This window comes from Sciurus vulgaris (assembly GCF_902686455.1).
Source record: "Sciurus vulgaris genome assembly, chromosome: 3".
Classification (NCBI taxonomy): domain Eukaryota; kingdom Metazoa; phylum Chordata; class Mammalia; order Rodentia; family Sciuridae; genus Sciurus; species Sciurus vulgaris.
In genome coordinates this window covers 51,706,429-51,729,997 of record NC_136463.1, presented here as the reverse complement: position 1 = coordinate 51,729,997, position 23,569 = coordinate 51,706,429, and the positions used below count along the sequence as shown (strand labels likewise).

At 33.6% G+C, this 23,569-nt stretch overlaps 1 protein-coding gene across 2 annotated transcripts in view; it reads right to left on the bottom strand.

Moving 5' to 3' along the window:
* MYH8 (myosin heavy chain 8) overlaps positions 1-11,877 on the bottom strand; it is a 28,671-nt gene extending 16,794 nt beyond the window's left edge. Inside the window, exons 1-15 of one of the 2 annotated variants that reach the window (XM_079134052.1) lie at positions 11,848-11,877; positions 10,002-10,242; positions 8,999-9,142; positions 8,655-8,811; positions 5,906-5,933; positions 5,702-5,810; positions 5,510-5,602; positions 5,317-5,380; positions 4,556-4,654; positions 4,365-4,468; positions 4,013-4,151; positions 2,743-2,861; positions 2,505-2,654; positions 1,517-1,687; positions 63-372 (exon numbers count right to left, since the gene is read on the bottom strand). In XM_079134052.1, coding sequence (XP_078990178.1) covers positions 63-372; positions 1,517-1,687; positions 2,505-2,654; positions 2,743-2,861; positions 4,013-4,151; positions 4,365-4,468; positions 4,556-4,654; positions 5,317-5,380; positions 5,510-5,602; positions 5,702-5,810; positions 5,906-5,933; positions 8,655-8,811; positions 8,999-9,142; positions 10,002-10,211 — 1,897 coding nt within the window. In that variant the 5' untranslated portion in view covers positions 10,212-10,242; positions 11,848-11,877. Of the gene's footprint in view, positions 1-62; positions 373-1,516; positions 1,688-2,504; positions 2,655-2,742; positions 2,862-4,012; positions 4,152-4,364; positions 4,469-4,555; positions 4,655-5,316; positions 5,381-5,509; positions 5,603-5,701; positions 5,839-5,905; positions 5,934-8,654; positions 8,812-8,998; positions 9,143-10,001; positions 10,243-11,847 lie in introns of both variants that reach the window. The other variant, XM_079134053.1, reaches the window with a different exon arrangement.
* Positions 11,878-23,569: the final 11,692 nt, after the last annotated feature.

Sequence of the window (23,569 nt, the reverse complement as noted above, 5' to 3'; positions counted from 1 at the left end):
ATGTTATATGAATAGTCTGTGAATACAGACTGTTTAGTTTAGATTAAGGGCATAAAAAATACCTGCTTCAGCACTAGCATAGGTGGAAAAGAGACTGGCCAGAGTCTTCATTGCTGACTTCTGGTATAGTCCAACCACAGTGTCATTCAGGGGGTCCTTGTTCTTGTCCAGCCAGCCAGTGATGTTGTAGTCCACAGTGCCGGCATAGTGAATCAGGGAGAAGTGGGCCTCAGCCTTGCCTTTAGTAGGCTTGGGCTTCTGGAAATTGGCAGACTTTCCCAGATGTTGGTCATACAGCTTGTTCTTGAAGGAGGTATCTGTTGCCTTGGGGAACATGCACTCTTCTTCCAGGATGGAGAAGATGCCCAGTGGCTAGATTCAGAAAAGTAAACAGTGGTGTCAGTCTCCTTTCTTACAAAATATATAGATATGGGGGACTGTTATTTTATAAAATTATGAGTCCCTCAGTTAAATATATTTATAAGTAAACCAGAGTCACAGATCTAAGAAGTCTCCCCTGCTCTTTTTTATCTTTAGAGTGACTTTTCCACCATTTCTTCTCACATTCAATCTAGCATTGTTTTCAATTAAAAGAATACTGACTACAAATCCCAAAGGTCAACACAGCATTTAGCTGTGATTTTTAAAGATGCTTTGAATCATCACACTTTTTTTCCTATTAAATGAATGTATCTATTGTCAGAGTTTTATTTTGCTGTGGAAAGGACCTACTTACTTAGAATGATGTTGACTTTACACACAATAATGTAATTGTATAAATAACCCAAACTTTAAAGTGTTGTATACTTAATATCCTTAAAAATAGATTATGAAGTAGCATGAGCAATTTGACTTTTTCTAATAAATTAACTCTCATAAAAACTCCAACTATATCACCTGTGCATTCATTTTCATTTAAAAAAGTCTTTCTAAAATGACATATTGCGTCATAATGGAGATAGATTAGATCTAATAAGGATGATTCTTCTGGTGAAACAGACCTCAAATAGAATTTTCATTGCTTCTTTAAAATTGGGTTTACATTGGTATTAGAATAAAACTGACTGGATATACTGACTGGATATGGTGGTGCATGCCTGTAATTCAGCTACTCAGGTGGCTGAGACAGGAACTTTGTGAGATCCTGTCTCAAAGTAAAATAAAAAGGACTGGAGATGAATCTCAGAATTAGAAACCTTGCCTAGCATGGGTGAGGCCCTGGGTTCCATCCCCAGTACTGAAAAAAAAAAAAAAAAAAAAAACAAAAAAAAAAACAAACAAGAAAGAAATAAAGAAAAGGAAAGGAAAGGAAAAAGAAAACTGGATAGAACAAAATTAACCACTCTCATATCCTTCTAATGCAAAAGTCATAGAGGAAGTGATTTCTAAATAGTAATTTTCCAATTTTCTCAGATCTTAAATTACTTGAGACTACAGTGATAACTTTCTAGAATTGCTGAAGACATATGTGAAAGTTATCCTTACAGCCTGACGTTTCCTTGGAAGCTAAACAGACCTTCTCGATGAGCTCAATGCAGGCAGCCAGGTCCATCCCAAAGTCAATGAAGGTCCACTCGATGCCTTCCTTCTTGTACTCCTCCTGCTCCAGCACGAACATGTGGTGGTTGAAAAACTGTTGCAGTTTCTCGTTGGTGAAGTTGATGCACAGCTGCTCCAGGCTGTTGAACTAAGTAAGTGGAAAACACAAATTTAAGTTAAATTTATAACAAAAGTTTACCTTTGAAAGGGGTTTTCTCATTTGGGTAGGCTGACTGCCCTCCTAGGATGATAGATTTTGTCCTCCTATGCCAAGCCCTTACTGAAATTTCATCCAGTTTCTATCAGTCCACATACAGAAAATGTTTAGAAATGTGTCCTCTGGATGAGATACCTCAGAAATACTGATGTCAGGTGAAGGACCAAGAGTAGCCTTATTTCCTATGCTAGGTAGTATTCTTTCCTAGGCAGACAAATTTGAGTTTATTTACAATGCCATTTCCATTCTCTATACCTTGGTATTTCTGAGGTTAACCTAATATTTAAATGTCACTTCCCTTAATTAGTCAGATCGGAATCTTGAAGTCTTTGAATTTTTCATTGTGTTTCTCATCACTTCTTTGATGCTACCTTTGCCTTCATCATCTTCTCAATCATAATCATCTTAAACACTCTGTGGTAGGACTATGCTAAGAGTTTTAAATTGAGAAATCTTGTAACTGCAAAATGATCTCAGAAATGAGTGTATTATCTGAAATGCGAGGTGCTTTACCTATGGGGACTTATTGAAATTGCTCAATGATCAATTAGATACCATTCCCCTTATCACCAAATTAGGAATTGACAGAGTTGGAGTTTAAATTCAGTTCGGTATCATTTCAAAGTTCATGCCCTTTTATGTTCTTTTGGACCTTTTTCATGTGTCAGTTAAGTTTATAATCTTTTCCATGTATGACTATAGCTACAAGATTTGTAGAATTTTCTGCTACAAACTTTCTTTAACTCACATCAAAGATCTCAAAGCCAGCAATGTCCAAGACCCCAATGAAGTACTGCCTAGGCTGCTTGGTATCCAGCTGCTGGTTGATGCGGGTGACCATCCACAGGAACATCTTCTCATAGACAGCTTTAGCTAGAGCACCCACTGCATTGTACACCTTCACAAAAGGTAATCTCTGTTAGTATTATTAAAGACATGGCATGGAGGCCTGAGATGGGTGTGATTCATTGAGCTTGTGTGCTTACCTGCTGCACAGTCTGACCTTTGGTGACATATTCATTGCCAACCTTGACCCTGGGGTAGCAGAGGGCTTTGAGCAGGTCTGCAGAGTTTAGATTCTGGAGATAGGCTGCCTTGTCAGCAACTGCAGACACAAAAATCAGGGAATGTTTAATGATGGATATCCTTTTTAACTTAATCTTTCCATTTTCTTCCAGTCCAGTTTGCTTATTACTTGAATAAAAAGCTTTAATTGATTCTATAGAAGGTCAAATAAGATTCTCTGTACATTAGGGCATGTAATTGCCTCTGAATAGTTGATCATTTACACTGTTAGTAGTTTTTTGCAAGTAGATTTTAGAAGTTTTTCATTAAAAGTAAACATGTATCTAGTGTTCATTGTATTATTTTATATAAGGTAAAATTCGTAGTCCCTGATTTTTGGACATTTTAGATATAGTTGAAAGGATAAGATAAATAAACCTCAATACTTACTATTAGTCAGGAGAAAAAATCAGAATATTTGGATTTTTATCTTAGTTCTGCCTTTTTCAATTTAACCTTACTGGATTGATTTCTTTATCTGAAAATGTGGGGATTAAATTAAAATGGATGATGCTGTCTAAAATTCTGTGACTATAATGTAAATGCCATGTCATATTCAAAAGTAACTTATAGAAAGTTTAGAGGAGGGAGAGCAAATGTTAAACTTTGGTGGTCAAGAATGGCTTGGGAGCAGATAACTAGCTTTGTGTTGTAGATTCTTTACATTGCATATTCTTTCCATATGCAGAGTACATGATTTTTCTTTCTCAATTCCTTTTATCTTGTGTGCTGCCTATATTGTCAACAGGTTTATATAGAAACAACTCACATATATAGGGATGTCCCTAGGGACATTCTTCACCCTTCGCCCTGTATTTGGGCAGATCATCTATTGGTAGCTCCTAGGTTTTTCCAGTTAGTGGTAAAATAGACCAATATGCAAAGTTATCTTATATAATGACCCACCATTTCTAAGGCAAAGCAGGAGTACCAGTTCACTGCATCCTATGTCCAAATATCTGGCCCTAGGTTAGACTTGTGAGTGGCTATTGGACCTTATTTGGGCTGGATAGACATGAAGGAGAGATGGAGAGGAAAGTGAGTGGTAAGGAAAGCAGGCAGAGTATATAAATGTGTATATGTCCTTCAGAAGTCCAGCCACAAAGGAGAGATGAGTGTAGGATAGGGTTTAATTTTTAATTTTTTTGCTGGATTCTCTGATTTAAACCCAGATGAAGGTTCATTTGATACCTTCAGTGCCATCTGGTTCAGCTTGCTCCTCACGTTGCTTTTGCTTGAACTTCATGTTCCCATAATGCATCACAGCCCCTGTGAGTTTATAGATGGATACTTTCTCTTCCGGAGTGAAACCCAGGATGTCAATGGCACTCTACCAGAACAGATGAGGGTACAAAAGTTAGGGCAGAAGACACTACATATTTATGAGAATTTATAGTACATCCTGGGGTAACCACACATATACTAGGTTGCTATTATAATTACATACATAGATTTTTAAAAAGTGTGTGTGTGTGTGTGTGTGTGTGTGTGTGTGTGTGTATGTGTGTATGTGTGTATGTGTGTGTGTGAGAGAGAGACTTACATCAGTGGCCATCAACTCTTCTTGGTCATCAATGCTGGGGACTGTGATCTCTCCCTGACTGACGAAGGCATAGTCATAGGGGTTGGTAGTGATCAGGAGCATTTCTGGGTACATAGAATTCAGGGTTTATGTTTTATATTAGAAATTGTTAATAAAAATATTAACATCTGTGATTTTAAGTTCTTTCTTACCAATTAAATCTGGCTTCTTATTGGAAGTGATCTGATAAAAAATATGGTAGCTTCTTTCTGCCTTTAGCTGGAAAGTAACTCTAGACTTTTCCAGAAGATCTAGAAAGAGAGAAAGACTGAGCTAGAAAAAAAACATAAATTCTTCAGACAAATTAAAGAAACCTCAGTGTCTGTGGTCAAAATTCAGGGTACTACATTTGGCTTCACTGAGATTGCACCTGGATGACTATCCTGTAGTTGTACATAGATAAATGACATTTCCTATGCTTCTCATCATCTAATAGCAGCAATTGAAGCATATCTGCTCTGGGACAAACAAAGCTTCATATGGAAGATATGTGAACTCTGTTTTAGTTGATATCTAATATCTCATCCTTCCTTGGATAATCTCAGTTTCCCTCCATGATGAGGAGCTACCTATCAAAGCTCAGATCAAGAACAAAGTCTATCAAGAGCAGAGTTATATTGCAACCTCACAAGTAACTCATAAGAACCCATAGGTATTCCTAGTATTTGTTCTGGAAAAAAGTCATAGTTGCTTCTGAAGCAGAAATTCTCTAGATTGTTCTATAGGACCATCAGTCTTCGATTGAGTTAAGGGGATCATACAGTGAATTATAGGTAACTCTGACATGAGCTCACAGCAACGAGGCAGCAGACCACTGTTTTACAGGTTTCATGCACAGTGAGTATTGCAAAATAACCTTGGAAATGAAATTACTTGTCTCTTTGTTTTGATTGTCAGCAGTCCTGTTACTCACATGTTTCAATATCAGCTGATGCCAGCTTCCCTGTAGTACCGAAGTGAATTCTAATGAATTTACCCTTGAAAAGATAAAGATTAGTAGTAAAATATCAAAGCGCATAGAGAGATGAAACTGAAATAATAAATTCATACATTGCTTCTCTGACACTTAAGGATGGAGAAGACCCCTTCATGACCAAGAGACTTACAAAGCGAGAGGAGTTGTCATTCCTCACAGTCTTGGCATTGCCAAAGGCCTCCAGTAGGGGGTTGGCACTGATGATTTGATCTTCCAGAGTTCCCTGCAAAGCAGACAGCAGTTCTCGAATCTGGGGCCCAAGAATTTCTAACCCGAGAGCCCTAAGTAGAACCTGGATTCTGACCATGGCAGTCAGACCCACCTGCATTTTGCCGGATTCTTCCTTCTTCTTCTCTCCAGTAACTGCAATTGTTGCAAAGTACTGGATGACACGCTTGGTGTTCACAGTCTTCCCTGCACCAGATTCTCCACTGTCAAACAAATCAGAAGAGATCGGAACTATGGCCTACACTGTCAGCATTTAAGACAATGACTGCAAATCAGAGAAGAAGAAAAAATCACATACGTGATCAGGATTGACTGGTTTTCGCGATCTATGAAAGAAATCAAGATCATCAGTTAAAACAAAAAATGCATTTAATATGAAGACAATTAAATCAGTTCAGCTCAGACACAACTTGTTCTTTTTAACTTGTTGAAGATGTTGCTTATGATTTTGGCTTTGTGTCTAGCCCCCCAAATAGCCAATTGACTCGGTGTAAAGTCTGTGAAAATGAAAGGTAAAGAATCCTGCATTTTTTTTGTTTTATTATTTTTTATTGTGGTAAAATACACATAGCATAAAATTCCCATCTTAATCATATTTAAGTGTACAGTTCACTGATATTAAGTGCATTCATAATGTAACCATCACTACCTTTCATTTCCGGAACTCTTTCACTTTGTAAAACCAATGTGCGTACCCATTAAACACTAACTTCTCATTTCCCTCTCCTGCCAGTTCCTGGCAACCCCATTTCTCTCTGAATTTACTACTATTAATACCTCCTATAAGTGGAGTAAAATACTATTTGTCTTTATTTGTGACTGACTTACTTTACAAAGAATGATATTCTCAAAGTTCATCCATATAGCACTCAGAATTTTCTTATTTTAAAAGATGGAATAATATATCATTATATGAATATAATGCATTTTGCTTATCTCTTCATATGTTAAAGGCCTTTAGGTTGCTCCTACATTTTAACTTATTGTGAATGGTGCTCACGTGAACATGGATATACTAATATCTCATGGAGGTCCTGTTTCATTTCTTCTGGGTACATATCCAGAAATGGAAATGCTGGATCATACTATAATTATATTTTTAATTGCTTGAGAAACCACCTGTTTTCCACAGCAACTGTGCCATTTTTACATTCCTACCAACGGTGCACAAGGATTCTAATTTCTCTATATCCTTGTCGGCATTTGTTATTTTCTGTTTTTTAATAGTAGCCATATTATATTAGATATATATTAAACACAGTTACATATTTTATTAATATTTTAAAATTTTGTTTTAGAAAAATTTAAACATACACAAAAGTGGAGACAATAATGTAATAAGCCCCTGTATGAACATCTTACAGATGTAACAATTAAAATCCAGCCAATTTTATGTCATCTTGATCCTATCCCAAACTCATTGCATTATTTTAAAGAAAACCTCAGACATGAATATAATTTTCTTTGGTAAATGCTTTAAAAAGAATTATATAATTTTGAGGTCATAAGAAACCATAGAAATTATTTAGGTAAAGTCTTCTATTTAATAGTCTGAGACCTAGAGAGGAAAAAGTGACTTATCTATATTAATTACATAGCTAAAGTCAAAGAGTGTCAGATCTTTTGACTTGTGGTTCATATATTTTTCTGCTACCTGGTCTCCTCCCAGTTTTTGATGTCATTAATTGATTTCTGGAATTGAGGGATCTGAAATTGTGAATATTGTAGTTTATTTATTTTCCTTTTAAAACTATATTCATTTCTCGATAAAGATATAGACAAAACTTTAAATAACTTTAAAGTTCTATTGAGGGAAATAGAATGCAGTTTGGATCATATTCAGATGATTTTTTTCTACTATAAGAAAAATCATGGAAGATCCTATTGCACATAGTGGAGAATAGATAACAACGTTCTGGTGTCTGTTGGCAATGCTAAAATAATATTAAGTAGGTCAAATGCCATAGTTGTGTTATGATTTTAAACAAAAATCATGTTTGGGAGCCATATGTGACCTTGAATTTGGAGTAGCCCCAAAGCCTGGGAGTCAGTTGGGGTGGGGATGTACATAGATGTGTAAACTCAGCTGCTGAGTATTAAAACCTCTGACATAAACCAGCATTTGGATAAATTTTTGGAGGTAGATAGCTTCTATAGACAACGAAAGAGCAGTTTGCTGGCATAAAATCCTTGTAGAACTCCTGACCAATTCACAAGTGCAAAAAATGAACAAACAAAAAAGAAAAAGAAAGACCCCCAGTTTCCAAAATTCCTTGGAAGAACTTAGAGAATTTAAAATATTTCTGGAGGCAATACATTTGGTTATGTGAAGATAAAGGTTTTAATCCTATATTTGGGCCTCTTATGTGAATCTAAGCTGCTTGTTTATGCTTTGATAAGGCAGGAATAACAGATTTTGATATAGTTTTTTAAAAAATTTTCAAAGAAAAGATTTTTTTCCAAAGTGAAAATAGACTTTTTTCTTCTATTCTGAAAACACATCTTTGGGAGGAGAGTCATACCTCTTTCTTTACTCAAGTAAAGAGAGAGGCTGGCAATACATTTCTGTGAACGGATGCCTCACTCACTCATCAAAGAAGCTGGCAATATTAACTGTACCATTTGAAAATAAAGATTAAAAACTCATGAAGTCCTCCAGCTGTGGCTGATAACTCTTTTCCTCCATTACAGTGGATGTGGATTTTTTTAAAATTTATTTAAACTCTTTTGTATCCAAATCAGAAAGTTAAAAAAAGAAAAAAAGAATAGGGAGAGGAATAAATATATTTACAAAAATCTGCTACTTCAATTAACTAGATTGCATTTACTAGCTGTATTAGATTGGCAGGACAATGGATTCAGTGAGTTTTACCTTACTAATCTGTAAAGCAGAGATGACTGCTGGGAAGAATATGTGACATCACGGTTGTGAAAGTTCTTTGAGAACAGTGAAACCCCATGTGGCCGGAATATATTATTATAATAAGGGTAGGATGAGGTCTGTTTGTTCATCATAGATTCTATTTATACAAGCTTTACTCACTTACCAGTCAGCATGAACTGATAGGCATTGTCAGAGATGGAGAAGATGTGGGGCGGGGCCTCCTGGCGCTTTTTGCCTCTGTAGGCAGCCACCACCTCAGGGTTGTATACTGGCAGCCACTTGTAGGGGTTGACGGTGACACAGAAGAGGCCTGAGTAGGTCTGGAAAATTGGAAAATTCAACATGTGCATCTTGTTGCCTTTTTTTTTTTTTTAGTGCTGGAAATTGAATCCAAGCCCGTGCATATGCCAAACAAGGTCTGTACCACTGAGTTACATCCCTAGCCCCTGCCTCTTTCTTTTTTTCAGAAAAATAAATGATTAAAAGGAGATGTTGACGGGCACTTACATAGATCATCCAGGCTGCATAGCGCTCTTTGAGGTTATACAGTACTCCAGGCTCATGTAGGTGAGTCATCATAGCCATGTCCTCAATTTTGTCATATTTTGGAGGGTTCATGGGGAAGACTTGATCTTCCCTGACAGTTAGAGTCTGGTAAGGAAGCAGGAGGCAAGTTAGACTTAATGGTTGGAGGTAGGGTTTATGTTGTAAAACTAATCGTACATACTTTTTGTTATATTATTTGATGGCCTTTAAAGGCATAAACATATATTTATTTAGAATTTAATGGTAAGAAAATCTGTTTCCTATGATAAGCTAGGACACCACCAATTTTTAAATTAATATATATTAATTGTACATATTAGTGGATACAGTGTGATATTTCCATACATGCATACAGTGGGCATTGATCAAATCCAACCACCTTTTTTCCACTCCCTCTTCCCCCTATGATCTCGCTATCCCACTTCTGTATATATATCCAAAGGAAATGAAATCAGTATATTGAAGAGATACCTGCATGTGTGTTTACTGTGACACTATCCATTTTTTAAAAGATTTTTTCTTCCCACTATTTTTCTCCTATCCAGATTGATCTATCAGTTTATATCCTTTTATTCTTTTTCTTGCTGTTCATTATAAAAAATGACTTTTTTTCTTTTTGAAGTAATGGAGATATGAATACATCATTGAACTAAATAACTCAAGAATTCTTGTGGTCAGAGAAGCTACTTTCCCAACTGGGAGATTCAGAGCAGGGAGCTGGGAATTGAAGAGAAAGGATGTAGGCTTGTACTAATGGGCAAAGTCCTGTGTGAAGTTGGAAAGGAAGACATGAGGTTACTGCTATGAATCCTTCTGCCTTTCAGATCTAATGTCTGTCCACTAACTAGAAGTGTTTTTTTTATTAGCAACAGGCTTAGAGATTACCAGCAATAAGACTTCAACTCTTAAATTAAGGAGATAGAAAAATAAAATGGGGTTATTTTGTCCTTATGCTTTTACTTACTGCTCCACTTTCAGTCTTGACAGTTACTTTTCCTCCTTCCTTGCTTTGTATGATACTCTTTACATAGGATTCTTTGGGCTCTGCTACAAAGACAGATGTTTTAGCATCAAAAGGTTTGTTTTGGGCCTCAATCCGCTCTCTTTCTGATTTTCGAAGGTAGGGAGCGGCTTCACCAAAAACAGCCATCTCGGCGTCCGAACCCGAGCTCATGGCTGCAGTTTATGTAGCAGAGGATTCGGTGCTGGCGGGGAAAAAACAAGAAAAGTAGAAATGAAAAGCAGAAATCATAAATGTAAGGTAGGATTTGAAATGAAGAAAGTGTTGAGTTTAGCTGCTGTTGTGACTAATCCTCCAATCTTGACATTCACCGGTGTTCTAACATAATCTAAAAGACTAATTTGGAATGAGACTGTTATTTGAGGCTTCATTTTTAACAACTTTGAAAGTTTCCTTTCCAGATCATGTATCTTGGATCATCAGGTCTGAGGATCTAGACCTGTTGAGTTAGAATGAAATCCTTACATGTTTTTATAGCTAAACTGTAACAATCTCCGTAGCTAAAACTGTTGATGGATAGGATCTGTCATTGTTTAATCCCCATTTCTCCTTCTGCATAATGTTTGTATCTGCATATGCTAGGACAATCACATAGTAGGGAAGGAGAGTTTGTCTTGTGCAAATGAAGGCTGATATTTTCAAAGCTATCAAAAATATCTTTGTCTTTCAGATGGTCATTTTTCTCTTATGAGCCAAATAATTAATTTTAACCTCTCTTTATGTTGATTTTTGGTATTATGCTTTTTAGTGGATTGTTGAGAGAATCTCAATAAATTCTTGTTCTCTGGATTTTTTTTCATCATTTGGCTTGTTACCAAGGGACTTAGCATTGCTCTAATTCCTAAATCTCTTCTGACATTCTCCTTATGTCATGAGAGATTTCATCTGTCAGTTAACAGATCTAACCACAAGAAATGAGAGCTTTAGCATAGAGGCCCTCTTCCCACATAAATTCCATGGGCTTCTTTTTCTTTCTACTCAGAAAAAGAAAAGAGAACAAATTTAAGAGTTCATCACATGTATGTAAGTTATTATCTTATAATTGATAGACCAGCAGTGTTGACATGTTAGATTGGTTACATTTTTACTTTACTTTCAGATAGTAAGTTTCTTAGGGAAGTGCAGGATCTCTCTTAAAAGTAAGCTCGATATTTATCACACTGTATGTGTAAGACTTGCAACTTTTTAAAAGAACAATAATCTTTCTAACAACAAAAGTGAATCATCAAAAATAGCTAAAATATGGTTTTATCGAGATGTTTATGTTCATATTTTTAGGTAAGAATTTTTCTAGGATGTTTAAAAAATGTTTGTAAAATGTCTAAGTATTCAGTGCAGTAGGGAGATTGGTGTGGAATAGTCTTTTGCCCAGGATGGTTTTAAGAACCACTGAGAGGGACTGGGGCTGTAGCTCAGTGGTAGAGCACTCTCCTAGCATATGTGAGGCCCTGAGTTTGATCCTCAGCACCACATAAAAGTAAAATAAAGGTATTGTGTCCACTTACAACTAAAAAAAAAATATTTAAAAAAAAAGAACCACTGAGAATTCACTGTCAAAACTCATTCTGTCCTAAATGGTCTTTTAACCCTGGAACTCAAATTAGAATAATAATCTCTGAGGATAAGTCATTTAGGGGAAAAAAAAAAAGATTCTCCAGAATTTAGAAGTGGCCACATATAAATACTTTCTACTGATATAACTGTAAAAACATGGAATTGGTGTATAGTTAAAAGCTTCCTTAGACTAATTCCTTTCTATCATCAATAAATGAATCAATCCAAATCTTACCTCTGGAATTCCAGAAGAGAATGCAGAGTCAGAAAGGTCCCACACTATAAAACAAGAAGTTTCTAATTAGTGACCGTCTACAATTTCAGTAATATAGTTACAGAATTAAAAATTTCCCTATCCTAAAGCCTGGCTCTATGAGAAGAAAAATCAAAGTTGGGAGGAAGAGTTTCATGCTCAGAGATAGCCACAGGCTCAGCTTTTTCTTCTTTTTGGGGTCCTTGTGAGTCCTAAGGTCCCATCACTTACCTCTGAGTTCTTGGTGGAGATAAGGCTCAAGAGCCAGGCCAGTTTATATAGGAACTACTATGCTGATGCTGCAACTATCTCCTCTTTGTTAGGGCAACACATTTGGCAACATGAACCCTCAGCATAGTTTGTAGTGACATTTGGCATGTTTGGATATAATTAGAAGTATTCATACCATTTTGAGTATGTGAACCAATTGCCTATAAATAATTTGACAGGGACCAATCTGGTGTCAGAGAATGCTTTCTAGTGTGTTGGGAAGGAAATCTTTGACAGTGCCTTGTGAGACCTCAAAGTTAGTTCTTAAGAGCTATATTCAGTTTGGCAAACTCTTTCATGCATGCCTGTAACCAAGTGATCAGATACCAGAAGCACATTGCTGTCAGGGCCTTCACTGTTTTTCACTTGTTCTCATAGGAACCCCTCACTGCATTCCCTCGGGCCACTGCCAAGGCTCACCCTTGGAGTTTGGGCTTGGGCAGCAGAGCCAAACTGAGAGGAGATTCTTTGCTGAGTCTCCACAGTTGTGCCAGTGCCCGCCCAGCTAACACTGAAGAAAATTATTATTAGAAATTAATGTGTCCATCATAGGAAATAATACAGATAAGAAAAGAGAAATAAATGTACATAATCCCAGTATGGAGAGATATGATACAGATATATAAATGGGATCATATTGTACACACATATATGCTAGACACATCTTGTAATCTGCTTTTAAAATTAATATATCATAGGTGATTTTTATACCACTTATGTAACTTCATCTTTATTCTTTAAACAAGTTATGGTTGTTCTTCTTTAATTAACATTTTTTCTTTTAAGGCCATGAATATTGACGTATAATTTACATACAATCTAAATTAGGTGACATTATATACTATTTTCTTGCTTGTGGATTAAAAAAATTTAAACTTTACAATAAAATTCACTTATTTTATTGAGTGGTTCTATGAGTTTTTACTCATGCATTGATTCATGTAACCCCCATAATTGATGGAATGCAGAACAATTACAGTTCTATGAGTTTTGATAAATATAGGCAGTTGTGTGACCTCTTACATTTTAATTATGTAAAACTTAAAACCTTATACATCAGGCTGATAGTCTCCTTTAATGAACTCTTAGGAGTTCATTCAATACTGTTACCTTTCTTCTTTTCAGAGGTAGCCACCAGTATCAGTTTGGTGCTATTCCAGACCTTTTCTGTGCATTTATATATGTATTATTATTATTACTTGTAAAAATTTTGTGTAGAATCCCTTTATTCAGAAAACTGGAAAAGATGAAGAAAAAATTTTTGAGATTTAAAATAAACAAAAATAAATCAAACTTGTGAATTCAAAGACTCACTATTATAAAGGCATCAATTCTTATCAAATTAACTTACTAAATTAATCAAAATCAAAATTCCAATAGAATTTTCCACATAGTCTGAGAAACTAATTTTAAAATTCATATAGTAGACTGTAGGAATTGTCAAGATGACTTGAAGTAGGTGAATAGTGAGGGAAAATTTGTCCTACTAGATATCAAAGCCTATGTGCTATTGATACAGAAATATGGTACAAAATGTGGAATACACTTGGGTTACAAATATCAATATTTTCTTAAAATTATTAGATTGAGAGTATATAATTTATGTATGACCTGTAGTCTTTGAGTTAGGGAAAGCCTCCTTGTACAATGTGATTTTTTGTTTTTGTGTTTTTTTGGTACTTGAGATTGAACCCAGAGGCATTCTTATCACTGAGCTACATCTGCAGCCTTTCTTATTTTTGAAACCGGGTCTCACTTAGTTGCCCAAGTTGGCCTCAAACTTACGTTTCTCCTGCCTCAGCTTCCTGAGTTGCTGGGGTTACAGGTGTGCATCACTATGCCTGTCTTGCATTAATCTGTTTTTTAGACACTTTATTCAGATTTTGTCACATACAAACATAATCCCTAATAGGATACATGACATTTCAAAAAGTTACTGATTTTTCTGCATCGTGTGGTCCCCTTGCTAAACTCTTTAATAACTTGTAATAATTTGATTCTCTTGAATTTTCAATGTATCATATATACATAATCACAATTTTGTGTCTTTTTCCTTTTCTAACTTATGTGTTATTTTTCTGTGTTTATTGATTTGTTTGTGAAATTTAGGATAATATAGATTAGTAGCAACATGTTATTAACATATTATGTTTAATATAGTATTAATATAGTACAAATACTATGGTATTTATGCATATATTCTATATAAGATAAGGCATCCTTACCTGTTTTGCCTTTTAAAAATTAACAGACATTATTACCTCATGTACATGTATGACTGCATGACTGATGTGATCCTGCAATATGCGTAACCAGAAAAATGAGAGATTACACTCTATTTATGTATGATCTATCAAAATGTATAAATGCATTGCCATGTACAACTAATTAGAAAAAATTTAAAAAATAAAAAAAATTATTTAATTTTTGATTAACATACTACTTGTACCCTTTTATAAGGTAAATAATGTGATATTTTGATATACATATATTGTAGATTATATGCAATGTTTCATTATTTATGATCTTTTTTATGTACTTTATATCTAATTTTATGGTAATATTTTTGCTCATGAAAGTGAGTTAAATAGTACTATATTAGGCATATGTTCAGGAGAATTGAAAACACATTTATACAAAAACTTGCACATGAAGTTAATAAAAACATTATCATAATAGTCAAAAAGTAGAAAATAATTATATATCTATCATTCAAAAGATGGAAAAACAAAATCTGTTCTGTATATTGGAACATTATTCAGTCATAAGAAGGAATGAAATACTGGTAGTACAATATGGATGAACCCCAAAGATAAAATGTTAAGTGAAAGAAGCCAGATACAAAGTGCTCAAATCAAAGGATCCATATTTAATGTTTCTATGTATATAAAATGTCCCAACTGGGTAAATGCTTAGAGACAGAAAGTAGATTAGTGACTGCCAGAGGGTGGGGAGAGAGTATGATGGGAAGTAACTACAAATGGACATGGAATTTCTTTTTAGGATGATTAAAATATTCTGAAATTAGTGTAATGATTGAATAACCTTGTGAATCTACTAAAAAACATTGAATTTTATAATTTAAATAGTGAATTTTATGGCATGTGAATTGCATGGAAGAATGCATTAGATTTTATCAGTTTTTTCTGCATCTATTGAAGTTATTTTTTTTCCCTAATTTGTTATTGTAGTTAAGTGTATGGTAGATTTTTCTCACCTTTGCTATCCTGGAACTCATGAAATAGACCTATTGGTACGATAGTAATTCCCTGTTCCTTTCAGTCAACCAATTTATATTGGGATTTTTCCTTGAGTTCATATGTGACAAAGTTTTTTTTTTTTTTTTCCCTGTGCTATCACTTTTTGGTTTTTATAGCAGCATCATGTTAGTCTTGTAGAGTTAGAGAGTATCTTCCCATTTAGTATGTTTGAGGTGTGAATTATCTGTTTCTGAAAGGTTTGATAGAGTTCTTTTGTGAAAATGTGTAGGCCTATAAACTTTTTGAAGCATAAATCTTTTGCTTTAGAGTTTCTACATGTTTCTTGGCTCATTTGGATAATTTATGTTTTCCTAGAAAATTACTCATTTCATGTGAGCTTTTAGATGTTTGATACTTTTTGTGCATCTTTTTATAATAAAAAGCTCTTGTAGTCATCTTAGTTTTTTTTATTCTTTATATGGTTTAATTTATTATTTTCACTAAATTTTATTTGGCACCAGGGATTGAATCCAGGGATACTTAATCTCTGAGCCATATCCCGAGCTCTATTTTATTTTGGGCATAAGGCAGGGCAAAAAACTAACTGAAATATCTAAGGAGTGTTTTTTGTTTTTGTTTTTATTTTTGCCCTGCCTAGGAAATAATTTTCACCTTCTTGGGAACAATATTGCCTCAATCAAAAATACATATGTTAAAGATAAGAAATGCATTTATATTCCCTTATTGTTGACTGCAAAGTTTGTAGTTATCTTTATAATTGACCTTGTTACTTGTATTATTCAAATCATGTTTTCATTTTTGTCTATGTGATCTATGATTTTTCTAGTAAGCATAAGTTAAACTTTTCTACTATGTTTGTTCACAGATTTATTAGGTTTGTATAATTCAAAGATAAGTGCTAAGCCCATAGAAATTTGTGACCATTGTTTCTTTCTGGTGGTTCATATCTTTTAAAAATACAATATGAACTATCCCTACGTCTTTTAGTGGCATTTTGCCTTGAATTCTATTTCACCTAATATCAATGCTGTATTTGCTTTCACTTTTTGGCAGCATATATATGAATTATCTTTTCCCCTACCTTAGTTTTCAGTCTTTCTGAATTATTTTATTGCATCTAATATTCTAAAAAAATGTTTTTATTAGTGCATTATAGTTATACAAAATAGGTTTATGTTAACATAATCATACATGCATGGAATATAATTTGCTCTGTTTGTCCCTAGTACTTCCTCTTTTCCTCTCTTCTTCTTTCCCTGTACTGCCCTAACTTTTAAAGACCATGTAGCCATTTTAAAAAATCTGTTAAGAGAGGAACAATAATAATTTCTTCTTACCTCACAGGATTCATGTATTTAGTTCAACATATGGAAAGCATTTAGCATGTACCTGGCAACATTGATCATATTTACTAAATATTGGCTATTATCCTTGTGCTTAAAATAATATAAAAGATAGGATTTGATCTGGTGAGTGAAGGGGTATCACAGCAGTGTTTTAAATAAAGAACTGACCTTAAGATTTGTTTTAAACACAATCATGATAGCAGTATGAAAGATGGATTGAAGGAGTGAAACAGAGATACAGAACCTACTTGAGCAGTTGTTGTGCTATTTTAAGAAAGAATTGAGGACCTGAACTAAGCCAATAGCTTTTGGAAAAGAAAGAAGAGGGATGAAATCAAGGGATGGATTGGAGAGACTTGACTGCCCTTACTGTTGCTGAAATGAAAATAACTTTAGATGTTCAGGATCTACTTAAATTGGTTTTATAGTAAGATAATTAGAAGTAAATGGAATTTCCTGATATTGGAGCTAATATTTGTCATGGAAGGGAACAGATTTGGAAGTAACAGACAAACGATAGAACTATTTCCTTGGGCGGAGAATTGCAACAGTAGAATTCCTAGTAAAAGAGAGCAAATTTCCAGGAATAAAAAGCTTTTGCCATCTCAAAACACATTTTTAAGTATGAAATTTAAACAGTGTAAAATTAGTGTGAAGACACTAATATAATACAGTCCAGAAATGGGCTTTGTATGTATAACAAGTTAGTATATTGTAAAAGTGGCATTTCAAATCATTAGTAGAAGGACAGTGATTCAATAAGTGGAGTTGAGACATACCATTTGAAAGAAAAATTCAATTGCTTCCTTGCCTGAAGCCATTTATAAAGGTAAGTTTTAGACAAAATGAAATTTTATCCATAAAAACAAAGCAAAACTATGAAAGTAACTTATGAATATATAGGAGAGTGTTTATTCCCTAGGGGTAGGAAAGGTCTTCAATAAGGCGAAAAGAGCATATATTCATAAGATTGAATACATGGACATTTAATACTTCTCAATGAGTTAAAAAAAGGCTTTATAAACAAATCAGAAGATAAATGGCAGGCTGGAAAAAAACTACTAGCAACATATATCACAAAGAAGTTATATTCAGAAGTAAACCAAAAAAGAGATATGTGCAAATAGAAAAAATAAAGATTTACAAGAGATGCGTCATGGAAGATGCAATACAAATGGCCAATAAACATGAAAACATATTCAACCTCAAGAGGTATAAATCAAATAACATAGCTAGGGCCTTTTGCCAAGCAGATTGACAAAAAATAAAATAAACTTTTTTTGTCGGTAGCAACTGACAGTAGTGTGGGGAAATAAATGTCTCATATGCTAAGAGTAAGGGTGTAAAATTTCCAGGGCAATTTGTTGTACCTCTGAAATTAAAAATTATGTAATTTCGTTTCTCACCCTCTTTCCTACAGAAGCACATGAAATAGGGTTCCAGACTGTGTAATTAGCATTTCTTCTAACAGCAAAATTTTGGAAACAGCTTAAATGTCCATTCAATTACTTTGTAGTTTAATTAGATGGCCACCTGTTAAGTGGTGGTGATCTGATGATGTGGTCAGTGGTTGGAACTTGGCACTCACTTTAATCTGAGATTTGGATCAGTGTAAGGCATTTTTCCACTGGTTCTCTTTGAGATGTAATACTGAAAGCCTTATTTTAAATAGCAGTGAACAATGAAATAAGGAGTTTTAATGAGTAGTATATAAGAAAACTAAACTGGAATGTATATTTTGCTAATGCTTAAGCACTGTTATTTTCTAACCCTTCTCCAGTATACAGATATGTCTTACACAAGTTCTGTGTGACAGCTCATTTTTTTTTTTTTAAGTTTAAAGACTCTTCCAAGGTCTGGCATATATCCCTTGTCCTTGCTCTTCTTGCTAGTATCCCCTTACAACTAAACCCAGGGAAGCATTAAGTTACTGTTTCTAATGATCCTTCTGCTCTAAGAGTCACTACCAGAAATTAGCTTGCAATTCCTAAGATTCTCTCTGCCATAAAAGTTCCTCCATTTTCTCTCTCCAGTGAGTAAAAGTAAGTGAATTACAGCTACTTAAGACAGCTCTACTTTTTCTGCTATGAAACTCTGTAATTATCTTGTTTAAAACCAAAGAAAAACAACTTGACTTACATATAACTCATGCCAAAAAGGAATGTTATTTAGATTCATCTGTAGTCTTGCATGTATCCATTATTTATTTCTTTATATTGGTGAGTAGTATTATGAGAATATACCACATTTTGTTCATCTTTTCTCTTGCTGTTGGATATTTTTCTTATCTTTTTGTGGACACACCTTAATTTATTTTGCCTAAATAACAAGGAGTGAAATTGTTAGATAAAGAAGTAGGTATAATTTTAATTTATGAGAAATGACCAAACGTTGTTTTTTGAAGGGGACCAATTTATCATTTTTTTGGGTCATATTTAGTGCTTGTTGTATTCTGGTCAAGAATTTTTACCTAACATCACAAAGTTATTCTCCTGTGCTTTCTTCTTGAAAATTTATAATTTGAATATTTATATTCATCCTAGATTAATTATTATACATTATCTGAGTTATTTTTTCCATATACATATCTAATTGATCCAGCATAATATTTTATAAAAACTTTTCTTGCCATGTGCAATTGCATCAGCAAATTAGTAAAAAGTCACTGGTCTATATTTATAGTGGATTTATTGCAAAACTCTCTATTCCTCTCTGTTCTGTTCCACTGTATGTATTTTCTACCCTTTTATTTATATGGCTCTATCTTAATTACTATAGCTTTACAACAAGTTTTAAAGTCTAATGGTTAAGTTCTATATTTTTGAAATTGCTTTGGTTACTTTAGATTCTTTATATTCCCATATGCATTCTAATAACATTTTGCTAGTTTCTACCTCCAAAAAATCTGATGGGATTTTGAGTGGGGTATATTAAATGCAAAGATCAATCTGTGGAGAATTGAAAAATTTACAATATTGAAATTTCCAATCCAAGAACATGGTATATCTCTGCCTTTGCCTCTTTCTTTCTCTTGTCTCCCTTCCCCCCTTTTCCCTCTCCCTCTCTAATATATCTACTTAATTTTCTTTCTGCAATGATTTTTAGTTTTCAATATAGATTTTTAAACATTTTTAAGCTTAGAATATTGTAGAATATTTTGTGGTTTTTTAAATATAAATGGTGTTGATTCTAAAATTTCATTTTCTACTTATTAATAAAAATACAGTTTTTAAAATTTATTGACCTTGTAATTTTAGACATGCCTAATTTACTTCTTTAGTTTGTTTTAGATTTGTTTAAATGTTTTGTAGATACAGTTTTATCCTCTGCAAATAGAGTATTACTTACTTTTCTCAATCTTTATACCTTTTATTTTCTTTTCTTGACTTATTGCATTAGCTAGAAACTCTACTGAAGTTAGATAGAAGTGGGGAAAGTAGACATCCTTGTCTCCTAATTTTAAGCAGAAAGTGTTTACTAGTTTATCATTAAATAGGTATTGTTTCTTCTCTTTTTGGTAGGTGCCTCATATTAGATTGAGAGCTTGCTGAGTTTTTTAAATTTTTTTTTTATCATGAGTGAGTTTGATATTGTAATGCACTTTACTGCATCTGTTGAGGTGATCATATGATATTTTCTATTTTATAATGACTTGGTTTTTGAACATTAAATATACCTTGATCATGATATATTATTATTATTGTCATTGTTGTTGTTTTCATATATTGTTGGATATTTTTGGATTTGATTTGCCAAACTTTAAGAATTTTTGCATATATGAAGGAATTTGAACTGTGATTTTCTATAGTTTTCCTGTTCTCTATTTCATTAATTTCCAACTCTAATCTTTATATTTCCTTCCTTCTTCTTGCTTTGGATTTAGTTTGCTTTTCTTTTTCCTGTGTCTTAATGTGGGACATTAAGGTTGATTTAACATATTTCTTTTTTCTTAATATAGGCATTCATTAATAGAAATTTCCCTCTAAGTACTGCTTTAACTGCATTCCATGTTTTTGTATGGTGTATTTACACTTTCATTCATCTCAGATTATTTTGTGGCTTCCCTTCTGATTTTTTTCAACATATTATGTAAAAGTATGTTGTTTATTTTTCACATATCTGTGAATTTCCCTCAATTTTTTCTACTGTTGATTTCTAATTTCATTCCATTGCAGACAACATAATTTGTATCATTTCTATACTTTTATGTTTTATAGCCTTAGCACATGTCTGTCCTGGAGATATTCTGTAAGTCTTGAGAAGAATATATATATTTTTATTATTGGTGGAAATATATATATATGCATATATATGTATATGTAATATATTTCTAAGTTCTAGTTCATTTATAGTGTTTTCCATTATAAATTTTATTATTTTATTTTATTATTATTGGAGTTTTATATATATGTATATTATATATATTAGTTCTAGTTCATTTATAGTGTTTTGCAGGTCCCTTTCTCTTTGTTGATCTTCTGTTTAGTTTTTTTCATGCATTATTGAAAGTAGGATATTAAAGTTTTCAACTATTATTGTTGAATTGTCTACTTCTCCCTTTATTTTTTTGTCAGTTTTTGCTTCATGTGTTTGGTGCTCTGTTTTTAGGTACAGATAATGTGTGATGATGAATCTTATCATATTATCATAAATAATGATTTTTGTATTAAAGTCTACTTTGTCTTTTATTGGAATAGCCATTTCCCAGCTTTCTTATGCTTACTGTTTGTAAGATATATACATTTTTCCATCCATTTATTTTTAATTTAATTCTGTATTTGGCTTCTATAGCCAGCATATAGTTGATCATATTTTTTAAACCCAGTCTAATAATTTTTATTTTTTATTGTATTATTTACTTTTATTGTATTATTTAATCCAGTCACATTTAGTTTTATTATTTAGTTTGAATTGTTTGCTAAATGTCTATGCCTTTTTTAATTCCACTATTCTCTCTTTACTGCTTTCTTTTGCATTATTTTCTAACATAGTATTTTAACCTTTTTTCACCTTTTATAGTTATTTTTTATGGTTTCTGTAAATTTTATCACATGTACCTTAACTTATGGGAATCGATTTCAGATTTTTACTAGTTTAATTACAGTAGTGTATAGAAATGGTTCTCCTACATAGTTTTTCTTATTTACATTTAATTTTTATATATAGTATATCTTAATGTTACAAACCTAAGAGTACAGAATTAAAGTTATTTTACTGTGATCATTTTCTTAGTCCAGTACAATTTTGTTCCTACATACTACATACCTCTTGTGTGCAAGTATATTACACATGTTCAACATTTATTTATTATAGGTCCAATAATATATTATGTGTTATTTTACACGATTGCTACAAAATAAAGTAAGAAAGAGAAATATGAGTTTATATTAGTCTTTTAAAATTACATAATCACCTTTGTTTGTACTTTTTTGTGGATATGAATGATCTTTTCTTCATTCAGTGTAAGATTTTTCTTAATATGATAAGTGACTGTAATTGAAATCTCAATAGTTTTTGCATCATGTCCTAGGATTTCAGATCTTATTTAAGCCTTTTAGCTGGATTTTTGTAACACTGCTCTGGCAAGAGGAGTATAGTTCTTCCTAATACTTCCAGGTAGAGGTTCAAGTCCAGGTTCTCTTCTGCTGACTCTCAAGGGAATCTCCTCATTTCTTAGGGATGGGGTAGTCTTATTACCACCAGGCAGCAGTAAAAGTGATGACTTTATTCTAGGTGTCTTCTGACAGTGGGAAGGACAAAAGATGCTGTGCTATTCTCAGGTGGGTACAGTCGAGAATGCCAATGTTATCTCTGCTGTTAGCACTGGTGAGAGTTCATTACTGACCAGCAGGGATGAAAATCCATCATCTTCTTGGCCTCCCTTGATACACTTCTAGTGTGGTGTTGACCACCTCAGTATAGCTTCATAAAGATGGCAAGTGTAGTTTCCAGTCTTTGTTGGGGCCACATTTTTTTTTTGTGTGTTGTTTGACTTGAATAGAGAAGTTATTGATTAAAGTTTTCTATGTCAGTAGGCTGCCCATTTCTTTGACTTCTGCATAGAGATAAAGGATTTTGTATTTTATTTTAATCTTGTTTGTAATCATTGGCATTTCCATGTTGTCTGCTGCTTCAGCTTCAAGTCTTGAGCATATAATGCAAAAAGAAAACCCAGGGAGTGTACCACCATGTTGTTCCTTGGGTCTTGAGGTACCTAACTGGTCCATCTTGTTCTCTCTGCCTTTCAGTCTCTTTTGTTAGTTTTACATGTAATGTCCAAGGTCTTTAGTTGTACCTACAGGGAAGAATAGGTAAAAGCACAACTACTCTGTCTTCCTAGAAGTGAGAGACTCCTTGATGATTTTTTTTTTGTAGTTCTATCAGTTAATTGAGAATGAGGTGCTATAATAGTTCTCATTTAGGATTTATTCTAGTGCGTGTAAAATACCTAGCAATGTGCAGAGCACAAATTGCTCTTACTAAACTTTTTCATTCATTGCACAAATATTTTTTTGAAAACCTTTTATGTGCCAGGCACTGTCTAGCTTATCAGATACTCAACAGTGAACAAAACAAACTCTGTGCTATTGTAGAACTTACACTTTAACAGAGGTGGGCATATGTTAAACAACTTAATTTATGAACAAATGGTGATAAGTGCATGGACAGAAATAAAGCAAATCAAGGAGATAAGAAGTATAGTTGGTAGAGCAGGGCAGGGCAAAATGATTGTCTTTTGATATTGGGTAATCAAGGAAGGCCTTTCCAATAACGTCTAGGATTCTCCAGAAATTATGGAACAAGTCAAATGGATATCTGGTTGAAGAACAGAGACTCTTCCCCTGATTTGGTGACATGATTAGATTG